The sequence below is a fragment of the Agelaius tricolor genome, unplaced genomic scaffold (genome assembly GCF_023055355.1).
Source record: "Agelaius tricolor isolate 1412-34295 unplaced genomic scaffold, bAgeTri1.0.p SCAF_31, whole genome shotgun sequence".
Classification (NCBI taxonomy): Eukaryota; Metazoa; Chordata; class Aves; order Passeriformes; family Icteridae; genus Agelaius; species Agelaius tricolor.
Window position 1 is genome coordinate 5560978 of NW_027269291.1, and position 20425 is coordinate 5581402.

The 20425-nt window shown below is 52.3% G+C and overlaps 1 protein-coding gene across 3 annotated transcripts in view; it reads right to left on the minus strand.

Moving 5' to 3' along the window:
* The window catches only part of LOC139601444 (acid-sensing ion channel 2), a 499686-nt gene that overhangs the window by 11760 nt on the left and 467501 nt on the right, over positions 1-20425 (minus strand). For all 3 annotated transcript variants that reach the window (XR_011682917.1, XM_071450541.1, XM_071450542.1), the window contains exons 3-4: positions 7333-7460; positions 108-258 (exon numbers count right to left, since the gene is read on the minus strand). Coding sequence is in view for 2 of the 3 variants with exons in the window: in XM_071450541.1 (XP_071306642.1) it covers positions 108-258; positions 7333-7460 (279 nt within the window). In the remaining variant the exon portion in view is untranslated. The remainder of the gene's footprint in view (positions 1-107; positions 259-7332; positions 7461-20425) is intronic.

Consider the following 20425-nt stretch of genomic DNA (forward strand, 5'->3'; position numbering starts at 1 on the left):
AGCTGTCCCCAGCTGTTCCTGCAGGCTGTGACCCTGTACACCGGGAATTGTCCCTCCATCCCATCCCCTGCTGTCCCCAGCTGTCCCCAGCTGTCCCCATCCCTGACCTGGCATGTGCACCATCCTGCAGTTGCAGTTCTCCACGATGTAGCGTGTCTCACAGTCGATCCTGCAGGCTGTCACGCTGTACACCGGGAAGAACGCCAGGCCCAGCTCCGGGGAGCGGCACTCACCCCACGGCGGGGGCAGGTACGTCAGCTGGGGACAGGGACAGGGACATCAGCTGGGGACAGGGACATCAGCTGGGGACGGGGACATCAGATGGGGACAGGGACATCAGATAGGGGCACAGGGGGACAGCACAGGGGTCAGTTGGGGACACAGGGGGACATCAGCTGGGGACAGGGACAGGGACATCAGATGGGGACAGGGATGGCACAGGGACATCAGCTGGGGACAGGGGTCAGCTGGGGACACATGGGGACAGCACAGGGGTCAACTGGGGACAGAGACATTAGATGGGGACAGGGACAGGGCTGTCAGCTGGGGACACAGGGGACATCAGACAGGGACACATGGGGACAGAGACAGGGCTGTCAGATGGAGACAGCACAGGGGTCAGCTCAGGACACATGGGGACATCAGATGGGGACAGGGACAGGGCTATCAGCTGGGGACAGGACAGCACAGAGGTCAGCTGGGGACACAGGGGGACATCAGATGGAGGCACATGGGGACAGGGACAGGGCTGTCAGCTGGGGACACACGGGGACATCAGATGGGGACAGGGACAGGGCTATCAGCTGGGGACACATGGGGACAGGTGTGTCAGATGGGGATACATGGGGACATCAGATGGGGACAGGACAGCACAGGGGTCAGCTGGGGACAGGGACAGGACAGGGACATCAGCTGGGGACAGGGACAGGGGTCAGCTGGGGACACACAGGGGCATCAGATAGGGACAGGGCAGCACAGGGGTCAGCTGGGGGCAGATACGTCAGCTGGGGACAGGAACATCAGCTGGGGACAGGGTCAGGGCAGGACATGTCCCCTGTCACAGGGCAGCCCCGCAGGGCATCCCCCCTCCCAGGAGCTCCCTGACTCCTGGGATAACTCACTGGGACAAGCTGTGAGTGTCCCAGTGCCACTGAGTGACACTCCCAGGTGACAGTGAATGTCCTGGAGGTGACACTCCCAGGTGACAATGAACGTCTCGGGAGTGGGAGCAGCTGTGGAGGGATCAGCTGGAATTTCTGCCTGGCAGACTCTGCTTTACAAACTGCAAGAGCTCCACCAAACTGTCCCAAGCAGGAGGATCTGCACATTCCCTGGAAATGTCTGGAGTTTTCCCCCAGCTGCTGCTCCCAGCCTGGCACAAGAATCCCTGGGCTTAAATCCAGGGGGAATCCATCCCTAAGGGCTCCCCTGAACCCCTTCCTGGCCAAATCAGGGCTGAAACCTCAGGAAAAGCCTTTCCATGCAAAGCCTCGGTCCTGTGGAGCTGCTGAACTCCTTTCAGAGCTGGATTCCTGCTCTTGTGGCCCTGGAGCTGCTGGGCAAGGCACCCCAAGGAGCAGGAGCAGGATGGAGGGAGCAACCCCAGCCCTCAGCTTGGGAAGAATTAACGGGAGAGACTTCACTGGGCTTGATCCCTCTCCCTGCAGCCCCTCCAGATCCTCCTCCTCCTGAGGGAATCAATCCCTTCCCTTTCTGCCAGATTATCCCAGCTGGGGGTTGGGAGGGATTGGGGCTGGATCAGCCCTGGGATGTGGAGCTGCTCCCTCCACCTGTGGAATGCAGGGTGACCCCAACACCAGGCAATGATTGGCATCTGATCCATGATTGGCATCTGATCCATGATTCAGAATGCTGAACAATTGCTTTATTAACATTACACTATATTATATTAATACTATATTATAACTATACTAAAGAGATACTAAAGAATACTAAAGAAAAACCCCTGACTGTCTGAGACAGCCAGGACACAGCTTTGACCCAACTGGCCAAGGAAACAAAACAATCCCCAGCAGAATCCAATTAACAAATCACTTTGGGTAAACAATCCCCATAACACATTCCACGTGTGCAAAAACAGGAGCAGAGAATAGAGATAAGAATTGTTTTTCTCTTCTTCTCTCTGTGCTTCTCCAGGAAAAATCCTGTTAGAGAGAATGATGTCTCTCTCTGTTCAGAGAATGTAAATGCTACATCCACCCTCCCCTGCTGCCCCCAAAGTGGGAACAAACCACAGCAAAGCAGCAGGAACATCCCTGCCCTTGGATCCTGCATGATTTGTGCTCCCTGGCAGCTTCCCCAGGGCTCTTCCTCCTGCTCCTGCATAGAGAAATCCAGTTCCAGCCTCTAATTGAGGGTGACAGACTCCCAGTCTGGCCCTTTTGCAGTCATTAATAATTAATTAATGAATTAAACGCTTTTCCAGCCCTCCTGATCCCGGCTTTCTCCAGGATTACCGGGATCAGTTCCCAGCTGGCAGGTGCTAAAAGGGGAAGGAAAAAATTCATTTGACTCCTTGGAAGCTGGATGGATACTGCTTGTCCCAAACACCAGGAAAAGAGGGGATGAGCTTGGAAAACCTGGAGGGATGAGACCCCGGGGCAGGGGAGGATCAGCTCCTTCCACAGCCCTTCCCTGGCCACATTCCTGCCTTTCCACACTGCTCCTGGCACAGAGCATCTGCCCACAGCCAGAGGTTACTCCTTCAATTACCTGGAAGTGCTATCCCTGATTTCCCTGCCTGTTTCATTTTCTCAAACAGGGAAACGTGGTGGAGATGATCCCAGCAGAGCTTGGAGCAGTTTGATAAAACCCTGGAATATTCCAGGTTGGGAGGGGTCCCACAAGGATTGAGTCCAGTCCCTGGTCCTGCCCAGGATCCCAACAATCCCACCCTGGCCATCCCTGGAGTGGTGTCCATGTCCAAACCCTCCTGGAGCTCTGGGACCATTCCCTGGGGAGCCTGGGCAGTGCCAGCACCTCTGGGGGATGAACCTTTCCCTGAGCTCCATCCCAAATCCCCCTGGCTCAGCTCACACCATTCCCTGGGCAGTGCCAGCACCTATGGGGAAAAACCTTTCCCTGCCCCATTCCCCTCTGGCTCTGGGATGGATCCAGCACCAATTCCTGCCCAGACCCCACGTGGCTGATGGCACCAAACTCCAGCGATCCCAAGGAAGGATCCAAGCCCTCCCTGAACATCCCCACCTGGGCTGGGTTCCCAATGAAACCAGAACCAGAACCCTCCCTTCCTTAAGGAGACCTCCAGCAGCAGCAGCAGCTTCTTGGAATTCCCATCCCAAGCAGCAATTCCCTTGTGGAATGCTGAAAATCCCAGAGCAGCCACGGCTGGCTTATCCCAGCTCCCAGTTAATGATGCTGGAACTGGAATTGGTGCTGGAATTGTCTGTTTGCCTCTCCAGCTCCTTTCCCATCCTGCCTGTTCCTTCCCATTTGCTCCCTTCCTGAGGAATTGGTTTTCAGGGATGAATTTGACCCTTCCAGCCCCTTGGGGCAGAGCTCAGGGGTGTTACAGGGCCCATGAGTGCCCAGGGAAAATTGGGATTTTGGAGCTCCAGGATCCTTCTTTGCAAATCCAATAGGAACAGCAGCACTGAGACCTCCTGCAGATCCATAAAAAGTCCAGGGCAGCCTCTCCAGAGCCTCATCCCAGGTTTGCTCCCACTCCTGCTTCCCCTGGATGGGCTGGAGCTGTGGCTCAGGTGCAAAATCAGCCTTAAATCCCCAATAATGTGGAATTATGGAATTCTAAATGTTGGAAAAGCCCTCTGAGACTGAGGCCACCACTGCCCCATGTCCCCAGATGTCACATCCACACGGATGAAGCCCCTCAGGGATGGGGATTCCCCCTGCCCTGCTCCAGGAAACTGCCTCTCCTCCTGCTCATTCCCTGGCACATCCAGAGGCAGCCAGACCATTCCCCCTCGTTCTTCCAAAACATTCTGCCTGGATTTGTTGGACCCAACTCCCAAACTCTGGCAGAGTTGTCAGTTTGGGGGCTGGGAGGAATTGGACTCTGAAGTTCTCCTGTCCTCACTTTTCCACCTTTTTATAAATTCCTCTTTTCCACAGGGTGCAGAGGGAGCAGGAAACCCAAAACATTCCCTCATCCTCGGATCTGATGGCTCTTCCTGACTTCCCACTCTCTGCCTCTTCCAGGCTCTGCCTCATCTCCATCCATTGCCTAAGAGAATCCTGGAATGGTTTGGATTGGAAGGGACCTTAAAAACCATTTAATTCCCACCCCTGCCATGGCAGGGACACCTCCCACTGTCCCAGGCTGCTCCCAGCCCCAGTGTCCAGCCTGGCCTTGGGCACTGCCAGGGATCCAGGGGCAGCCCCAGATGCTCTGGGCACCCTGTGCCAGGGCCTGCCCACCCTGCCAGGGAACAATTCCCAATTCCCAATATCCCATCCAGCCCTGCCCTCTGGCAGTGGGAGCCATTCCCTGTGCCCTGTCCCTCTGTCCCTTTTCCCTCCCCATTTTCCCTGCAGCCCCTTCAGGTTCTGGAAGGTCCCAGTTTGGTCACCCCTGGTGGCTCCTCCAGGATGAACAATCCCATGTTTTTTTAACCAGGAAACATCTCCCTTGGCCACGTGTCCAGAAGCAGCTTGGGCTCTTTAACCCATCCACCACATTTTATGGCCAAACCTCCTGCTGGAATTGCTTTCTCAGGAGTTTTTGCTGCTGACTCAGCATTTCCACCCTGCCACTGCCAGGTCCCTCCCAAGGTCACTCCTGCAGTAACTCCCAAGGTGGGAAATGCATCCCAGAAGTGTCTCTGTACAGGAACCACGGGGCTCAGCCACTGCAGGAGGAGGAGCAAAGCTGATTTAATTCCCATTTTTCCAGCCTGAGAGCTCCTTGTGAAGGGAGATTTTTAATGAGATGCCAACCACGAACCAGAGCTGGCTCTGGACAGGGGGATTTGGGGAAGCTCTGAGTGGAAAGCCAGGATTTATGCCCCGGTCCCAAGATGTGAATCCTCACTGGTGCTGAGCAGCTGCAGCCCTGGGAAAGCAGAAAATCAGGGAGCAAAGGCCAGGGAATGCTCTGATTCCAGAGTGGGATGGGGAAAGAAGGGAGGGATTTGAGCAGGGCCACAGGGAATGATTTCAGAGCCAGGAATGAACCCCCCACACCCCAAATTCTCTCCCACAGAGGATCCACAGCTCCCACCATTCCAAATCTTCCCCACTCCACACTTTTTATCTCTGTGAAAAGAGCTTTTAACTCCCCAAGGCTGCTCTGAGCTGGAAGATGGGAAATCAGCTCCACTTTTTCTTTATTCCTGTTTTTTTTTCCAGCTGCAGGATCATTTGTTTTATGGCCCAGGGTGTAAAACTCTGGGTTCAGGACCCCAATAACTGCCTGGGCTCAGTTCCTGGGGGATTTACTGGAGCTGTTCCACCTTCGGCTCTGGTTTATTAAAGGAGCAGCACAGGAAGAGAGATTTAGTTGGAAAAACCCAGACTAAATCAGGGATTAGAATAAAAGCTGCATATTGGGAAGGTGGGGGAAGCCCAAGGTCCCTAAAGACTAATAATTAATTAGAGGAAGTTATAAATGGCTGTAATTAGGTTAAGAATTACTTTCTAAGAAGAGGGATTGGGGTGGGAGCTGAATGCTGGAGATTCCTCCAGCTCTCCTGAGAAAAGGCTTTGGAGCCCTCAGATGATTTTAAACCAGTCAGAAAATCCCAGGAATGAGCCCTTTCCTCTCCCAAAACTCTGGCAAAACCCCTGGAAAAAGGGACACCCTGGAGCTGAGAGTCCCTAAATCTGTTCTTCTGTCCTCCACATCTCCCACATGGAAGGGGGATTTGGGGAGGAATGTTTTCCCCCCTCTCTCACCTGGATGATGTTCTGGATGGAATTCTCATTTTTCAATGGAAATATTGGAATAGGCAGTGCTGGCAATGGGGTGGGGAAGGATTTCAGCAGCTGCAGCAAAGTCCTGGAATTTGCACCAATTTAACCCAAAGCCCTTGAGATCCTCTCTGCAGGCTCCAGCTCCCAGCCCTGCTCCAAAATCCTGCTCAGGATGGGATTTTTAAGGAAGGCAAATCTTTTCAATCACTGCTGGAGCTGCCAGGTGGGTCTGACTTGAGGAGCTGTTCCCAAAATCTTTGAGCATCAGGAACCTCATGATGCCCTGTCCAGCACTTTCCATCCCTGCCCATCCCCCATCCATCCATCCATCCATCCATCCATCCATCCATCCATCATTCATCCTTCATCCATCCATCCATCCATCCATCCATCCATCCATCCATCATTCATCCTTCATCCATCCATCCATCCATCCATCCATCCATCCATCATCCATCCATCCATCCATCATTCATCCTTCATCCATCCATCATCCATCCATCCATCCATCCCCCATCCATCCATCCATCCATCCATCCATCCATCATTCATCCATCATCCATCCATCCATCCATCCCCCATCCATCCATCCATCCATCATCCATCCATCCCTGTCCATCCATCCATCCATCCATCCATCCATCCATCCATCATTCATCCATCATCCATCCATCCATCCATCCATCCCCCATCCATCCATCCATCCATCCATCCATCCATCCATCCATCATCCATCCATCCGTCCATCCATCATCCATCCATCCATCCCCCATCCATTCATCATCCATCCATCCATCATCCATCCATCCATCATCCATCCATCCATCCATCATCCATCCATCCATCCATCCCCCATCCATCCATCATCCATCATCCATCCCTCCATCCTCCATGATCCATGCATCCATCTGGATGTGTCACTGCTGGGATCCATGTAAGACAATGATTCCCAGGTATCCCAGGAGAGTTTGCCATCAATCATGTGGATTTTTTGGTGTCACCTGAAAGATTCCCAGTGTTCTCCATCAGGAAACTCTGTCCTCCTGCCTCTTTTTATATCCCTGGAATGTGTTTTTTTCCGGGAAAACCCCAGTGGGTTGGACAGGACCCAACACTTGGAGCTGCCACAGCTCAGCTCCACCCATGGAAGAGCAAAGCAGGGAAGTCACCAGGGATGAAATCCATCCTGGAGATGGAATTACTGTGGGACTTTAAGGAACTGTGGGAATGCAGGACTCTGGAATAACCATGAGGGATAACCTGGAAAAGCTGCCCTCATCCCAAGAAATCTGAAGCAAGGCATCAAAAACCACCTGTTAATGATGGAGCTGCATCTCAAGGGGCATCAATTATGGAGAAGGAACCTCTCCCAGGAAGCCCCGGAGGGATCCTGGGATGGAACAGGAATTTGGGACTTACCCTTTGCTCCTGGGTGGCCACGAAGGTCTGGAATCCAGGGGCCACCCCAAATCCCAGCTCCTGCACGAAGGGAGGCTCGGACTGGCTGTGGATCTGCACCTTGACTCCGGCCTCGAACGTCGTCTCCTCTGGAAGGGAAGGGGGAGGTTAAGGAGCTCAGGAACAGCTGGAATGTTCCCACCTGGATATTAGATCCCTGGCAACTGAGGGAGGAGATCCAGCAGCAGGGTTTGCCAGGAGCAGACCATTCCTGGGCCTCATCCCAAATCACCTCCCATCGGCACCAGGAGCATCCCCAGATCCTGATCCCAGTTCCCCCTCCCTGGAACAGCAGCTCCAGCCTGCTCTGAACTTCCAAGGAAGAGAAACCAGGAGAAAACCTCCCCTTTCCAGCTGGAATTTGGTTCCAGGACACTTTGGTGACATTCCCACATCACCAAACCAAACCAGCTCCTCCCTCCCCAACCTGAGCTGTTCCCACTCTCCAGGAGGGCTCCAGTATTGGATTCATGAATTCATGGATGCCCCTCTGCTGTCCATCCCCAGCACAGCCCGAGGCCACTTGGGAATGTTGGTCATGAAATGACATTAAAAATGTCCAAAAATTTCAAGGAATTTTGGGTTTGGCAGCTGCTCCAAGCTGGAAAAGCCTTTTGGGCTGGCACACATCAGAGCTCGGGGTGATGGGAGGTTCCCACATACCAAATCCATGTGGAGTAACTCGAGGTCAGTCCCTCTGTTCTACTAAAACGAGTGGACAAAAGTCCCAGAGTGGCTTTGGAAACAGCACTGATGAGCTCAGATCAGCCCCGTGGGCTCCTGTCCCCACACAGCCACGGTGTCACCTCCTCTCCTGGGGATTCCCGCTGCTCCCACACCCCAGCAAACCCCAGACTCCATCTGGGAATAAGGACTAACAGAGGAAGTTGTTAACGAGGCCCAATTTGACCTAAACCTGGAATATTCCTGGCTCTGGATCCACGCTGGTGGCCAGCAGTGCCACCTCCACATCTGAGGAGTTTCAGTTGGAGGATGAATCATTCCTCAGCCTCCCACTATCCTGTAGCATTTTCCTACAATTTCATTGTGCATTTCAATTTCTGACAGCTCTGGGAGAACCTTGGGAATCCCAGCCATTCCCAGCTCTGGAGCTGCTTCTCCAGGGTCTGCACAGAGAGCGGTGGGAGGACACGGGCAGGGGACAAGGGGACAGTGAGGAGACTCTGGATGAGGTTTTGTGGATCTCAGGAATTCAGGATTTAACTGTGCTGGCAAAGGGATCTGCTGCCTTCTCCCGAGAGGATTTTCCCACAGGATCATGGAATCCTGGAACGGTTTGGGGTGGAAGGGACTTTAAACCCCACCCAGTTTCACCCCTGCCATGGCAGGGACACCTTCCCCTGTCCCAGGCTCCTCCAAGCCCCAGTGTCCAACCTGGCCCTGGGCACTGCCAGGGATCCAGGGGCAGCCCCAGCTGCTCTGGGCACCCTGTGCCAGGGCCTGCCCACCCTCCCAGCCAGGAATTCCTTCCCAAAATCCTCCCTAAACAGACCCTGCTCACCCAGGAGCTGCCAAGGCAAACACAGTGAGACCCCACAGGTGGGATGGGTTTACGTTGGGATTTGCCAGGACAAACGGGAGCATCCCAGTGCTTGGATCCCCTCCCTTCCAGCCCCTCCAAGGTGTCACCTCCCAGTTCAGCAAAGCCATGGCCAAGGGCTGATCCAGGAGTTTGGAATTCTGGAGACTCCAGGCCAGAAAGTGCTGTCACCTCCTGGGAAAACCCAGCCCCAAACCACACATTCCCACAGTTTTTGGGAACAAACCCCTGCCAGCTCATTTCAAATGCCTTTGGTGATGGAGAACATCCCAACCCCATCCCAATCCCATCCCAACCCCATCCCAATCCCATCCCAACTCCATCCCAATCCCATCCCAATCCCATCCCAACCCCATCCCAATTCCATCCCAATCCCATCCCACCCTCATCCCCATCCTATCCCAATCCCATCCCAATCCCATCCCAACCCCATCCCAACCCCATCTCCACAGCCCCATAGTGTCCCAGGGTCTGCCCCAGCTGCCCAAATCCCATTCCAGGCCAGACTCAAGCCCTTCCCAAGCTCCCCCCAGGTTTCCCAGCCCCAATTCCCATCCCATTTTCCCGCTCCTGCCAGTCCCATCCCACCCCCATGGCTCTGCTGGGTGTTGATCCCATTCCAGCACTCTGGAGGAGATTCCATCTGCTTCCCTCACTAATTCTCTGACACCTCAGATGAAAAAAATCCTATTTAGTTTAATTTGTTGGGCAACAGGAATTTTCCTGAAATATTTTCCATCCAAAACTCCTCTGCCCATTTCTGCACCTGCCCCAGCTCGAATTCCATGGATTTCCCATGCCCAGGGGTCTGTTCATGGGTAAATCCCTGTCCATCCATACCAAGGTCTAGCCTGCAGGTATCCAAATTAATCTTAAAACCAGCAGGATTTGGAATTTCAAATGGGAAATCCTGGAATGAAGCCAGTGGCGTACATGGAAAGAGAGGGAAGGGCCACAGCATGGAAAAAACTTTGGGATTGAACCCCAAAATTTCAGAATTCCATCAGTGATGATACCCAGGAAAACAAAATAAACAGGATTTTCTTAGAGGAGCTGCCAACCCCAGGCAGCTTTCCCTGTTTCTCCTGCACAAGGATGAAACAATAAACATGGAATTGGCCTGGAAAAATTGTCCCTTCTTATAAAAAATCGATTCCTTCCAAAATTCCTGTTTGCTGCCAGGAGAGGCAAGTTAAAAGCCCAGCTTGGCTGGAAATGCCTGGATTAGAACTCATAAACTGCATCCTAAACATTCCACACCCATGCTGGGATCCAGGAGCTTTAGTGGGGATTAAATATTTCTTGGAATTGTGGGAAAAGGGAGGAACCAGCAGCACCAAAAATCTGTGTTTGGGGCCATTCATTTCTGAAGGAATTTTCCCTGGACACACAACAAATCCCAAAGGGCTCCGTGGCAACCCCTGACACTGGAGAGGGCTCTGAATATCCCAGGGAAAAATCCCAGCCATGATTTTATTCATATTTCCAATTTTAGGAGTTTTTGACAACTTGACAATTTCTTTTGCCAATTTGACAATTTTTTTCCATTTTTTTTCCAATTTTAGCATCATTTAGAATGGCTTTTTCTGGGAATTTCTCCTGGACCTCTGGGGCTGAGCCACTGCTCTTCCCATTTTTTATGAACAACCATCACCGTGGGGAAAAATAATCCTGGAATCCTTGGATTTGCTCAGAGAAACTAAAACCAATCCCAATCCCTTGGGGTTTGGGTTGCACCTCCCAGTTTTTAACCTTGTTTGGGATGTTGGAAACACTTCATTTATCCCCAGCCCCACTCTCAGGGCTTGGAAATTCAGTTTATAGCCCATTCCAGGTTGGGAATAATAAAAAATATTCCTTGGAAACTGCAGTAAATCCATTCCTGCACCCAGCAGAGTCTCCCAATGAATCCTGAGCCCATTTTTTTGGAATCACCCATCAGTGTGGGGAAAAATAACACTGAAATCTTTGGATTGGGCCAGATAAATTCAAAATCAATCCAAATCCCTTGGGATTTGGCATGTCCCAGTTTTAAGCCTTATTTTGGGATGTGGGGAAGCCCAACCCCTTCCTTCATTCTAGCCTGGAAATTCAGGTTTTAGAGCATTCCAGGTTGGGAATAACCCAGAATTCCAAGAGAACTGCATTTTCCCACTCATTAAATCCATTCCTGCTCCCAGGGCAGGGTCTCCCAACAAATCCTGAGCTGCTCTTTCCCCTGCAGGATTAAAGGAGCTTGAATTAAAGCTGGGATTAATTCAGCACCTGCTCCCAGCTGGCTGCAGAGGGAAGCTCAGCTCTTACTCCTGCTGTTCCATTTCCATGACTTTTTTGGGAAGAGCATCCCTGGAAAACTCTACAGGGAGTTCCAGGAGAGCTGGGATCAAACTCATCCCCGAAAACTCAGGAATTAAAATCCCAAGTGCTGCCAAAAACCAGGAGCTTCCCTCTCACCCTGCCTGGCCCTGTCCAAACACATCCAATTCCCCCTGGGAATGAACAGCTAGAGCTGATCCTGGCTCTGATTTATGGGGAAATGAGGATACAGCTGGAGCTGGGAGGTGCTTCTGGTGGAACTGTAATCAACAGCTCTGAAATTGTTATCCTGAGTCCTGGAATTGTGATCCTGTAGTTCTGGAATTGTTATCCTCTGGAACTGTTATCCCCCAGCTCTGGAATTGCTATCTTGAGTCCTGGAATTGTCATTCCCAGCTCTGAAATTGTTATTCCTCACTTCTGGAACTGTTATCCCCCACCTCTGGAATTGTTATCCTCTGGAGTTGTTATTCCACAGCTCTGGAATTGTTATCCTGAGTCCTGGAATTGTTACCCTCTGGAGCTTCATTCCACAGCTCTGGAATTGTGATCCTGAGTCCTGGAATTGTTATCTCCAGCTCTGAAGTTGTTATCCCCAGCTCTGGAATGGTTATCCTCAGTCCTGGAATTGTTATCCCCCAGCTCTGGAATTGTGATCCTGTAGCCCTGGAATTGTGATCCTGTAGCTCTGGAATTGTTATTCCCTAGCTCTGGAATATTATCCTGAGTCCTGGAATTGTGATCCTGTAGTTCTGGAATGGTTATCCTCTGGAGTTGTTATCCCCAGCTCTGGAATTGTTGTTCTGTAGCCCTGGCAGCCCTGGAATTATCCTTTTGTAGCTCTGGAATTGTTATCACCAGCTCTGGAATTGTGATCCCCAATTCTGGAATTGGTATCCCCAGCTCTGGAATTGTTATCTCCAGCTGTTGAATTGTTATCCTGTAGCCCTGGAATTGTTATCCTGAGTCCTGGAATAGTTATCCTATGGAGTTGTTATCCCCAGCTGTTGAATTGTTATCCTGGAGCTCTGGAATTGTGATCCTGAGTCCTGGAATTGTGATCCTAATTCTGGAATTATTATCCCACAGCTCTGGGATTGTGATCCTGTACCTCTGGAATTGTTATCCCCCAGCTCTGGAACTGCTGTTCTCCATCTCTGGAATTGTTATCCTGAGTCCTGGAATTGTTTTCCTCTGGAGTTGTTATCCCACAGCTCTGGAATTGTTATCCTGTAGCCCTGGAATTATTTTCTTGTAGCTCTGGAATTGTCATCCCCATCTCTGAACTGTTATCCTGAGTCCTGGAATTGTGATCGTGTAGTTCTGGAATTGTTATTCCCTGGCTCTGGAATGTTATCCCACAGCTCTGGAACTGTTATCCTGTAGCTCTGGAATAGTCATCCCCAGCTCTGGAGTCGTTATCCTCTAGCTCTGGAATTGTTATCCTCTGGAGTTGTTATCCCCAGCTCTGGAATTGTTATTCTGTAGCCCTGGCAGCCCTGGAATCATCATCTTGTAGCTCTGGAATTGTTATCCTGAGTCCTTGAATTGTTATCCCCAGCTCTGGAACTGTTATCCCCAGTTCTGGAATTGTTATCCTCTGGAGTTGTTATCCCCAGCTCTGGAATTGTCATCCCCAGCCAGCAGCTCCAGGGGGGATGTTCCTGTTTAGAGAAAGCCAAAGCAGGTCCCCCACAGCTCCATCTAGGAATTCCTCAGTTAATTCCCATAAATCTTCCCTGCTCTGGACAGAGGGAACAGAGCTGGGAAAGGTTTCACTGTCCTGGGCCTCAGTCTCCCTTCTGTAAAACAGGAACGACATCCCGAGGAATTCCAAGGGCTCTTCCCACCCCCAGGCACCCCCAAACCCCAGGAGGGGCCCAGGGTGAGCCCCAGGAGCCACATCTGGCAGGGAGCCCAGATGTGCATCCCTGGAGGGCACTCTGGGCCCAGGATTCCTGGTGTTCCTCGGGAAGGAAGGACCTGGAGCAGGGGCCAGACATGGCCCGGGAATGCTGTGGGATGCTGAGATCATCCTGAGGATTTCCAGCATCCTTTGCTTGGTATCACCATGGAAACGGTGAGCCAGGGCTCCCCCACCTTTCCAGGGATCTTCAACCTTCCAGGGATCTCCAGCCTTCCAGGGATTTCCTCTTCCAGGGCTCTCACAACCTTCCCAGGGATCTCCAACCTTCCCAGAGATCTTCAACCTTCCCAGGGATCTCCAACCTTCCAGGGATCTCCAACCCTCCCAGAGATCTTCAACCTTCCAGGGATCTCCAACCTTCCAGGGATCTCCAACCTTCCCAGAGATCTTCAACCTTCCAGGGATCTCCAACCTTCCAGGGATTTCCTCTTCCAGGGATTCCCTCTTCCCAGAGCTCCCACAACTTCCAAGGATCCCCAATCTTCCAGAATTCCCCATCTTCCAGAGCTCCCCTGCTTCCCAGGCACCTCTTCACCTCCTGTGTGACCCCTGGGAAGGGCAGGAATTCCCAGCACTGAGAAGCTGCTCTGGGTGTGCTCCCTGTTCCCACCAACCCCAAGATTCCCCAAATCCTCCTGCAGGAATGTGTCCCCTGTGGATGGAGTGACTAAATTATTCTTTGTCTGCTTAAAAAGGAAAAAAGCCCAGAAGTTTCTCTCCTCAATTTGGTACAAAGACACCTCATAGGACCTGTGGGACTTCACCTCAGACCTGGGGCTGCCAACTGAACAGAGGCCAAAAGGTCCCACCCAAGTAATTAGCTAGAAAAAGAAGAGAACAAAGACAATAATTGCTTTTGTGGGTGTTTTGGCAGAAGCAAGGACCTCTTGCCCCTGGCTCAGGTTTTTCTCTGTAAGAGCTTTGTTATTTTGCCTTTTAATAAAACTTTTTCTGTTTCCAACACTGCCTCAGAAGCCATCCTGCTGATTTTATGCCATTTGGGGTGGCTGGGCTATCTCAGGTGTGAAAGATTCTCTGAGACTCATAAGACCTGAAGAGTAACACATCATTATTACACATTCCTCACATTCCTCATTATTCTGGGAAGCAGGACTTGGATTTGTGTCCTCAGGTCACCCCCAGGCCCTGCTGAGCAGGGGATCCCTGGATGCTCCCTGTGCTCCCAGGGAGGCTCCTGCCCCTCCAACCCCTCCTTATCCAGGCAGGAGTCCTGACCAAACTCCCAACGCTCACATTTTTCCCAAACAAAGCTTTACACTGTTTTAGGCTGGAAATGCAAGGTGTGGCTGGGTTGTGTGTTCTGTCCCCATCTGTCAGAGCTGGGGCAGTTCTCTGCTGTTCTTTGGGCATTTTCTTTATCTCTCCCACAGCCAACCCTCCCTCCAGGAGATCTCTTCTGTTCATGGGCCATTAATTATTAATTCTCTTCTGTCCATGGCCACTGAGTGTCCCTGCAGGGCTGATCCAATTCCATCATCCCATTGGGAGATGCTCTGCCCAGGGGAGGAGCCAAGCATTCCTACCTGGGTACAATCTGAGCTTTGGGACAGCCCAGCAGCCTTTGCCCAGTGCATTGCCAGAGGAGCAGCTTCTGCTGCCCTGCATTGCCAGAGGGAGCCCAGGCCCATCTGCAGCAGCCCTGGAGCTGCAGAGGAAAACTCCCCCCTTGTGCAGGATCCCTGCTCCAGCAGAGCCACAGCTGGCACTGCAGGAGGGCTGAGCCCCCATGGGATGGGGCTGTGCCACCCCCTGACACACAGGGGACAGGGACTGCTCTGACTCTGGCAGTGTTGGTTTGTATCACTGCATTTTAATTTCTATTTTCCCTAATACAGAGCTGTTATTCCTGCTCCCATCTCTTTGCCTGAGAGCCCCTTAAATTCTAATTTATAACAATTCAGAGGGAGGGGGTTTATATTTTCCATTTCAAGGGAGGCTCCTGCCTCCCTCAGCAGACACCTGGCTTTTCAAACCAAGGCATATACATTAAAACAAAAAATCCAATTGCCATGGAAACATGGCTCCAAGAAAGCAGGAGCTGCAATCCCACCCTGGGAAAACGTGGAGTTGTGAAGGCACCAGTATCACCAGTTTGGCTGCCCCAAGAGGGCTCTGATTTCCATGGAAATGGGGCTTCAATTCCCTGGGAACAGGGAGGAGAAGCTGGAATCTGAATGTTGATCCCAGCTGAGGCCACACAGCTTTTCCAGGGAAAATCACTCACTCCAGATTTGTCCTGGGGGTGTTTTTGCTGTGGGCTGAGCTCTGGGAGCAATCAGGGACAAGAAATTTCCTGGTGGATAAAAGGGATCTGTCTGCCACATCCACCTGGGAAAAGGGGCTGCTCCCCTGGGATACAGCAGGGGTGACATCCTGGGGGCTCTGTGGGGTCTGGGGGAGCCCAGCCTGGCTGGATCCAAGGGAATAAATCTATCCTGGAGAAAAGGAGGCTCAGGGGAACTTCTGACTCCACAGCTCCCAGACAGGGTGAGGCAGCTGAGGGATGGGGATTTCTCCTGGGAAAAGGGACAGGATGAGAGGGAACAGCCCCAGGCTGTGTCAGGGGAGGCTCAGGTCGGGTTCAGGGAAAATTCCCTCATGGAAAGGGTGGTCAGGCCCTGGAAGGGGCTGCCCAGGGTGGTGTGGAGTCATCCCAGCTGTCACCACAGAATGACACCTCTGCTGTCATTTCCCTTTGCTTTGGGGAGAGGGCACGGCAGGAATGGGAGAGAGGAGGAAAAATGGATTTGCCAGGAAAAGAAGGAGACTCAGAGGGAGCAAAAGCTGGGAAAGAAGCAAAGGGGTCTCTGCAGTCTGATCCCAAGGGATGAGGGCACGGAGCCAATGCTTCCCTCTGGAATTCCAGCCTGGAAGTGTCCCAGGCCAGGTTGGAGAACCTGGGATAGGGGAAAGTGTCCCTGCCCAGTGGATGGACTTTAAAGCCCCTCCCAACCCAAAGCATTCCATGGTTCTGGAATTCCTACAGCATCAACTGGGAAAAAAATCCAGGACAAACCCCAGCCCACACCTGCCCTGGGCTGGGACTCAAAGCCTCCCTGCAGAAATTCCTGATTTATCTCCCACTTTGCGTTTATTTGGGTGCCTTCCACCCCATCCCTGGGTCATGGAGTGGGAAGGGGCAGGAGCTGGGACTCCAGAGCTCCTCCCCAGCCTGGAGAAGAGGTTTTTCCCTGCTCCCTCCTCTCCCAGCTCCCTCCCTTCCCGAGGAGCAGGAGGTGTTGTACAACCCCATGGAGCCGCTGTGCTATTTTTAGGGAACACATTGCATTTGCATCCCAAATCTGGGGCCAGATGGCTCCATGGATATTATTAAAAAGCTCCTTACATAATCCAGGAGCAGGAGAAAGCCTCAGGATTCCAGCCCAGGGCTGGGAAAGGCTTTGCTGGATGAGCAGGATCCAGGAATTCAATATTCCAGCTCCTCACTCCTATTTAATCATTGAAAAGAGGGAATAAACTCTGGGAAGCTGCTCTCCTGGGGTCATCCCAGGGCAGGCAGGGATGCTCCTGCCAGGTGATGCTGCTTCCATGAGCAAGGAATACAAATCCCCTTCCCACCTCAGCATCCCTCGGGAATCACGTGTGGCAGTGAAAGGAGGAGGCAGGAGAGCCAGAGGATCCAGAGCTCCATGGGTATTATTAAAAAGCTCCTTACATAATCCAGGAGCAGCAGAAAGCACCAGGACTCCAGCCCCAGGCTGGGAAAGGTTTTCCTGGAGCAAGAGCAAGATCCAGGAATTCAATATTCCAGCTCCTCGCTCATGTTCTATTAATTAATTAAGTTATTAAGTTCAACTTTTAATCATTAAAAGGAGGGAACAAATGTCTGGGAAGCTGCTCTCCTGGGGGTCATCCCAGGGCAGGCAGGGATGCTCCTGGGATGCTGCTCCCACAATTGCTCTATGCTGCATCCCTTGGGAATCACATGTGGCAGTGAAGGGTGACCACGGGAGGGACAAGAGCCAGGAGATCCAGAGCTCCATGAATTTTATTAAAAAGCTCCTTACATAATCCAGGAGCAGGAGAAATCACCAGGATTCCAGCTGGCTGGGAAAGGTTTTGCTGGATGAGCAGGAGCCAGGAATTTAATATTCACCTCCTTGCTCTTCCCTATTAAACTCAATTTTTAATCATGAAAACGAGGGAACAAGTGTCCCATAACCTGCTCTCCTGGGTGGGGCCATCCCAGGGCAGGCAGGGATGCTCCTGGGATGCTGCTTCCATGATTTCTCCATGCTGGGGAGGGAATAAAAATCCCTTCCCACCTCAGCATCCCTTGGGAACCATGTGTGGCAGTGAGGGAGCAGAGCCAGAATCTCCAGAGCCATCCTCACACCTCAGGAGCTGCTGGCAGGAGCAGGGGCTGGGGAAGGAGCAGAGATTCCCTGCAGGGAGGGAGGGAGGGAGGGATGCTCCCAGCATCCAGAGCCGGGGGTGTCACCCATCTGCCAGTCTTGCTCAGCTGCTGCCCCCAGGGACTGGGATGATCCCAAATAAATCAAAATAAGGGAAAACAGCTCAGAAAGGCACAGAAGCAGATCCTGTTCATCCCTCCCCCTCCAGGAGCTTCACTGCTTCCCCTGAAAGAGCCTGAAAAATAAACAGGGAAAAGCTGCTGCTGGATCTGGCTGCTGGAGGGAAGCAGAATTCCCAGGGATAAGGAGGGGTCCTGGCAGAGCTGCTGCCCCTTTGGGATGGATGGATGGATGGATGGATGGATGGATGGATGGATGGATGATGGATGGATGATGGATGGATGGATGGATGGATGGATGGATGGATGGATGATGGATGGATGGATGGATGGATGATGGATGGATGGATGGATGGATGATGGATGGATGGATGGATGGATGGATGGATGGATGGATGATGGATGGATGATGGATGGATGGATGGATGGATGGATGATGGATGGATGGATGGATGGATGGATGGATGGATGATGGATGGATGGATGATGGATGGATGGGACTGGGATGTTCAAGGGTCCAGGCAGTTTTTGTTATGGATGAAAGGGAGATCATAGGATCCTGGAATGGATTGCCTTGGAAGGGGCCTTAAAGCCCGTCCAGTGCCACCCCTGCCATGGCAGGGACACCTTCCCCTGTCCCAGGCTGCTCCAAGCCCCAATGTCCAACCTGGCCTTGGGCACTGCCAGGGATCCAGGGGCAGCCCCAGCTGCTCTGGGCACCTGTGCCAGGGCCTGCCCACCCTGCCAGGGAACAATTCCCAACTCCCAATGTCCCATCCAGCCCTGCCCTCTGGCACTGGGAGCCATTCCCTGGGTCCTGTCCCTCCATGCCTTGTCCCCAGTCCCTCTCCAGCTCTCCTGGAACCCCTTTTGGCCCTGCAAGGGACTCTGAGCTCTCCCTGGAGCTTCTCCTCTCCAGGAAAGGATTTTCCCTCTCTGTATCCCTCAGCATTGCAGCACCTCCCTCCCTTTGTCCCTCACTGTCCCCAGGTGTCCCCCCAGCCCTGTCCCCTCCTGCCACCCCTGCTATGGAGGATTTTATGGATAAATAAATGGAAATATGGAAAATTTGTAGTGAGTTTTGGTGGCACGCACAGGGCATTCCCAGCTCTGGGGGCAGCAGGAGGGACAGGATTTCCCAACCAGCCTGGGAAACCTCCAGGCAGCTCAGGCTGCTGGAACTGAGCTGGAGGGAAAATAAACCAAAATATCCATCAGTGCCAGGCTGATGGGAATCGGGGTAGGAAATGGTAGGGCTGGCACTGGAAGGTTTTCAAGGAATGGGGAGAGAAAATAGCAGGAGGTGAAATCCAGCAAAGGATAAGAACGAGGCAGAGCTGAATCCAGGTGGATTTTCCAAGAGAGACAAAAAGGGAATTCCTCATCTTGTGGCCACCTCAGAGCTGACCATCAATCCTTACCATCACCATGGTGATGATCCATCCACCCATCCCTTATTGAGATGGAAAATCCCTTTTTAAGGAGTTTTGGAGGGTGGGGTGGCTCCAGTCTGGATTTCACCCCATTCCTCTCCCAAATGCACCTTCCCAGGTGCCCACACCCCACGGGAGGGGCTCCAGGAGCCCTGGCAGTGGAAATGCCACCCCAGCTCTGGTCACAGGGCAGGGGGGATGGATGGGGACAGGGAAAGGAGCATCCCAGAGCGGCTGGGATGGGAAGAGGAGCAGGAAAGGAGGGATTTGGGAGGAGTCCAGCACAGCTTGGGTTGTGTCTGGCGAGGGGAAAGCTCCGGATCCTCTCTATAAATATTCCCAGGCAAACACCAGACGGGAGCAGAACATTTCCACTGGCAGGAAAAACAGTGGGGAAAACAAAGGATGCAGACTGGAACAGGTTATCCCAGGATACTGACTCCAACCCTTCCATCTCCAGGCAGCCAGCCCCAGCTGAGGGTGCAAATCAAGAGGGGCTTGGAAATTTCCCCCTCAGAATCAGCTCTGACATCCCTTGGGATGTGCATTGTGAGCTGCTCCAGCCTGGAATTCCAGGGAGTCTGCAGGACCTGCAGGATTTGGAGGAAAAGATTGAAAAATGATGGGGGAAGTGTTGGGGAAGATGAAAGAGGAAAGCCTTACAAATATGATTGCCTGGCAAAAGATTCTGAGAATATGGAAACTATCAGTGAGATTGCAATGAAAGCAAGCTTTGAGATCCCTCAGTTACTGAACAACTGGAAAACAATGGTGTGGCTGGACTGAAGGTGATCCCCTTTTGATGGAACAACACCCTCTGCTTGCAGACAGGCCCAAGGGTCAGAGCAGACCCTGCCAGCTTGGCAGAAGGGGCCCAAAGAGGAGTTTTTAGGGTTTAAAATGTAACCCAGTATGGTAATGTAATGATTCTTATAGGCTGTATGGAAATGCTATAGGATTTGTATCTTGTAGATTGGTGAGTGAGAATTAGAATATTCAGCACAGAAGAAGATTTATTGTATTGGAACGAGAACCTTGCTCTCTTAAGCTTTTGCTCTTTTGCCCTTTTACTCTCTCACCCTCTCATCCTCTCTCCCCCTCTCTTCTCTCAGCCCTGCTCTGAGCTGTGCCTGGCAGCTCCCAGCAGGGCCCTGCACCCAGGCCCTTTGCAATAAACCCCAAGTTCCTGACCTGGCCCCAGGGATCTCTCATCTCCGTCCATCCTGACCGTCCTACCCCCGATGCTCTGACAGGGAAGCCTCAGGGGAACACTCTGGGGGCTGGAGGAGCAAACTGGGGCA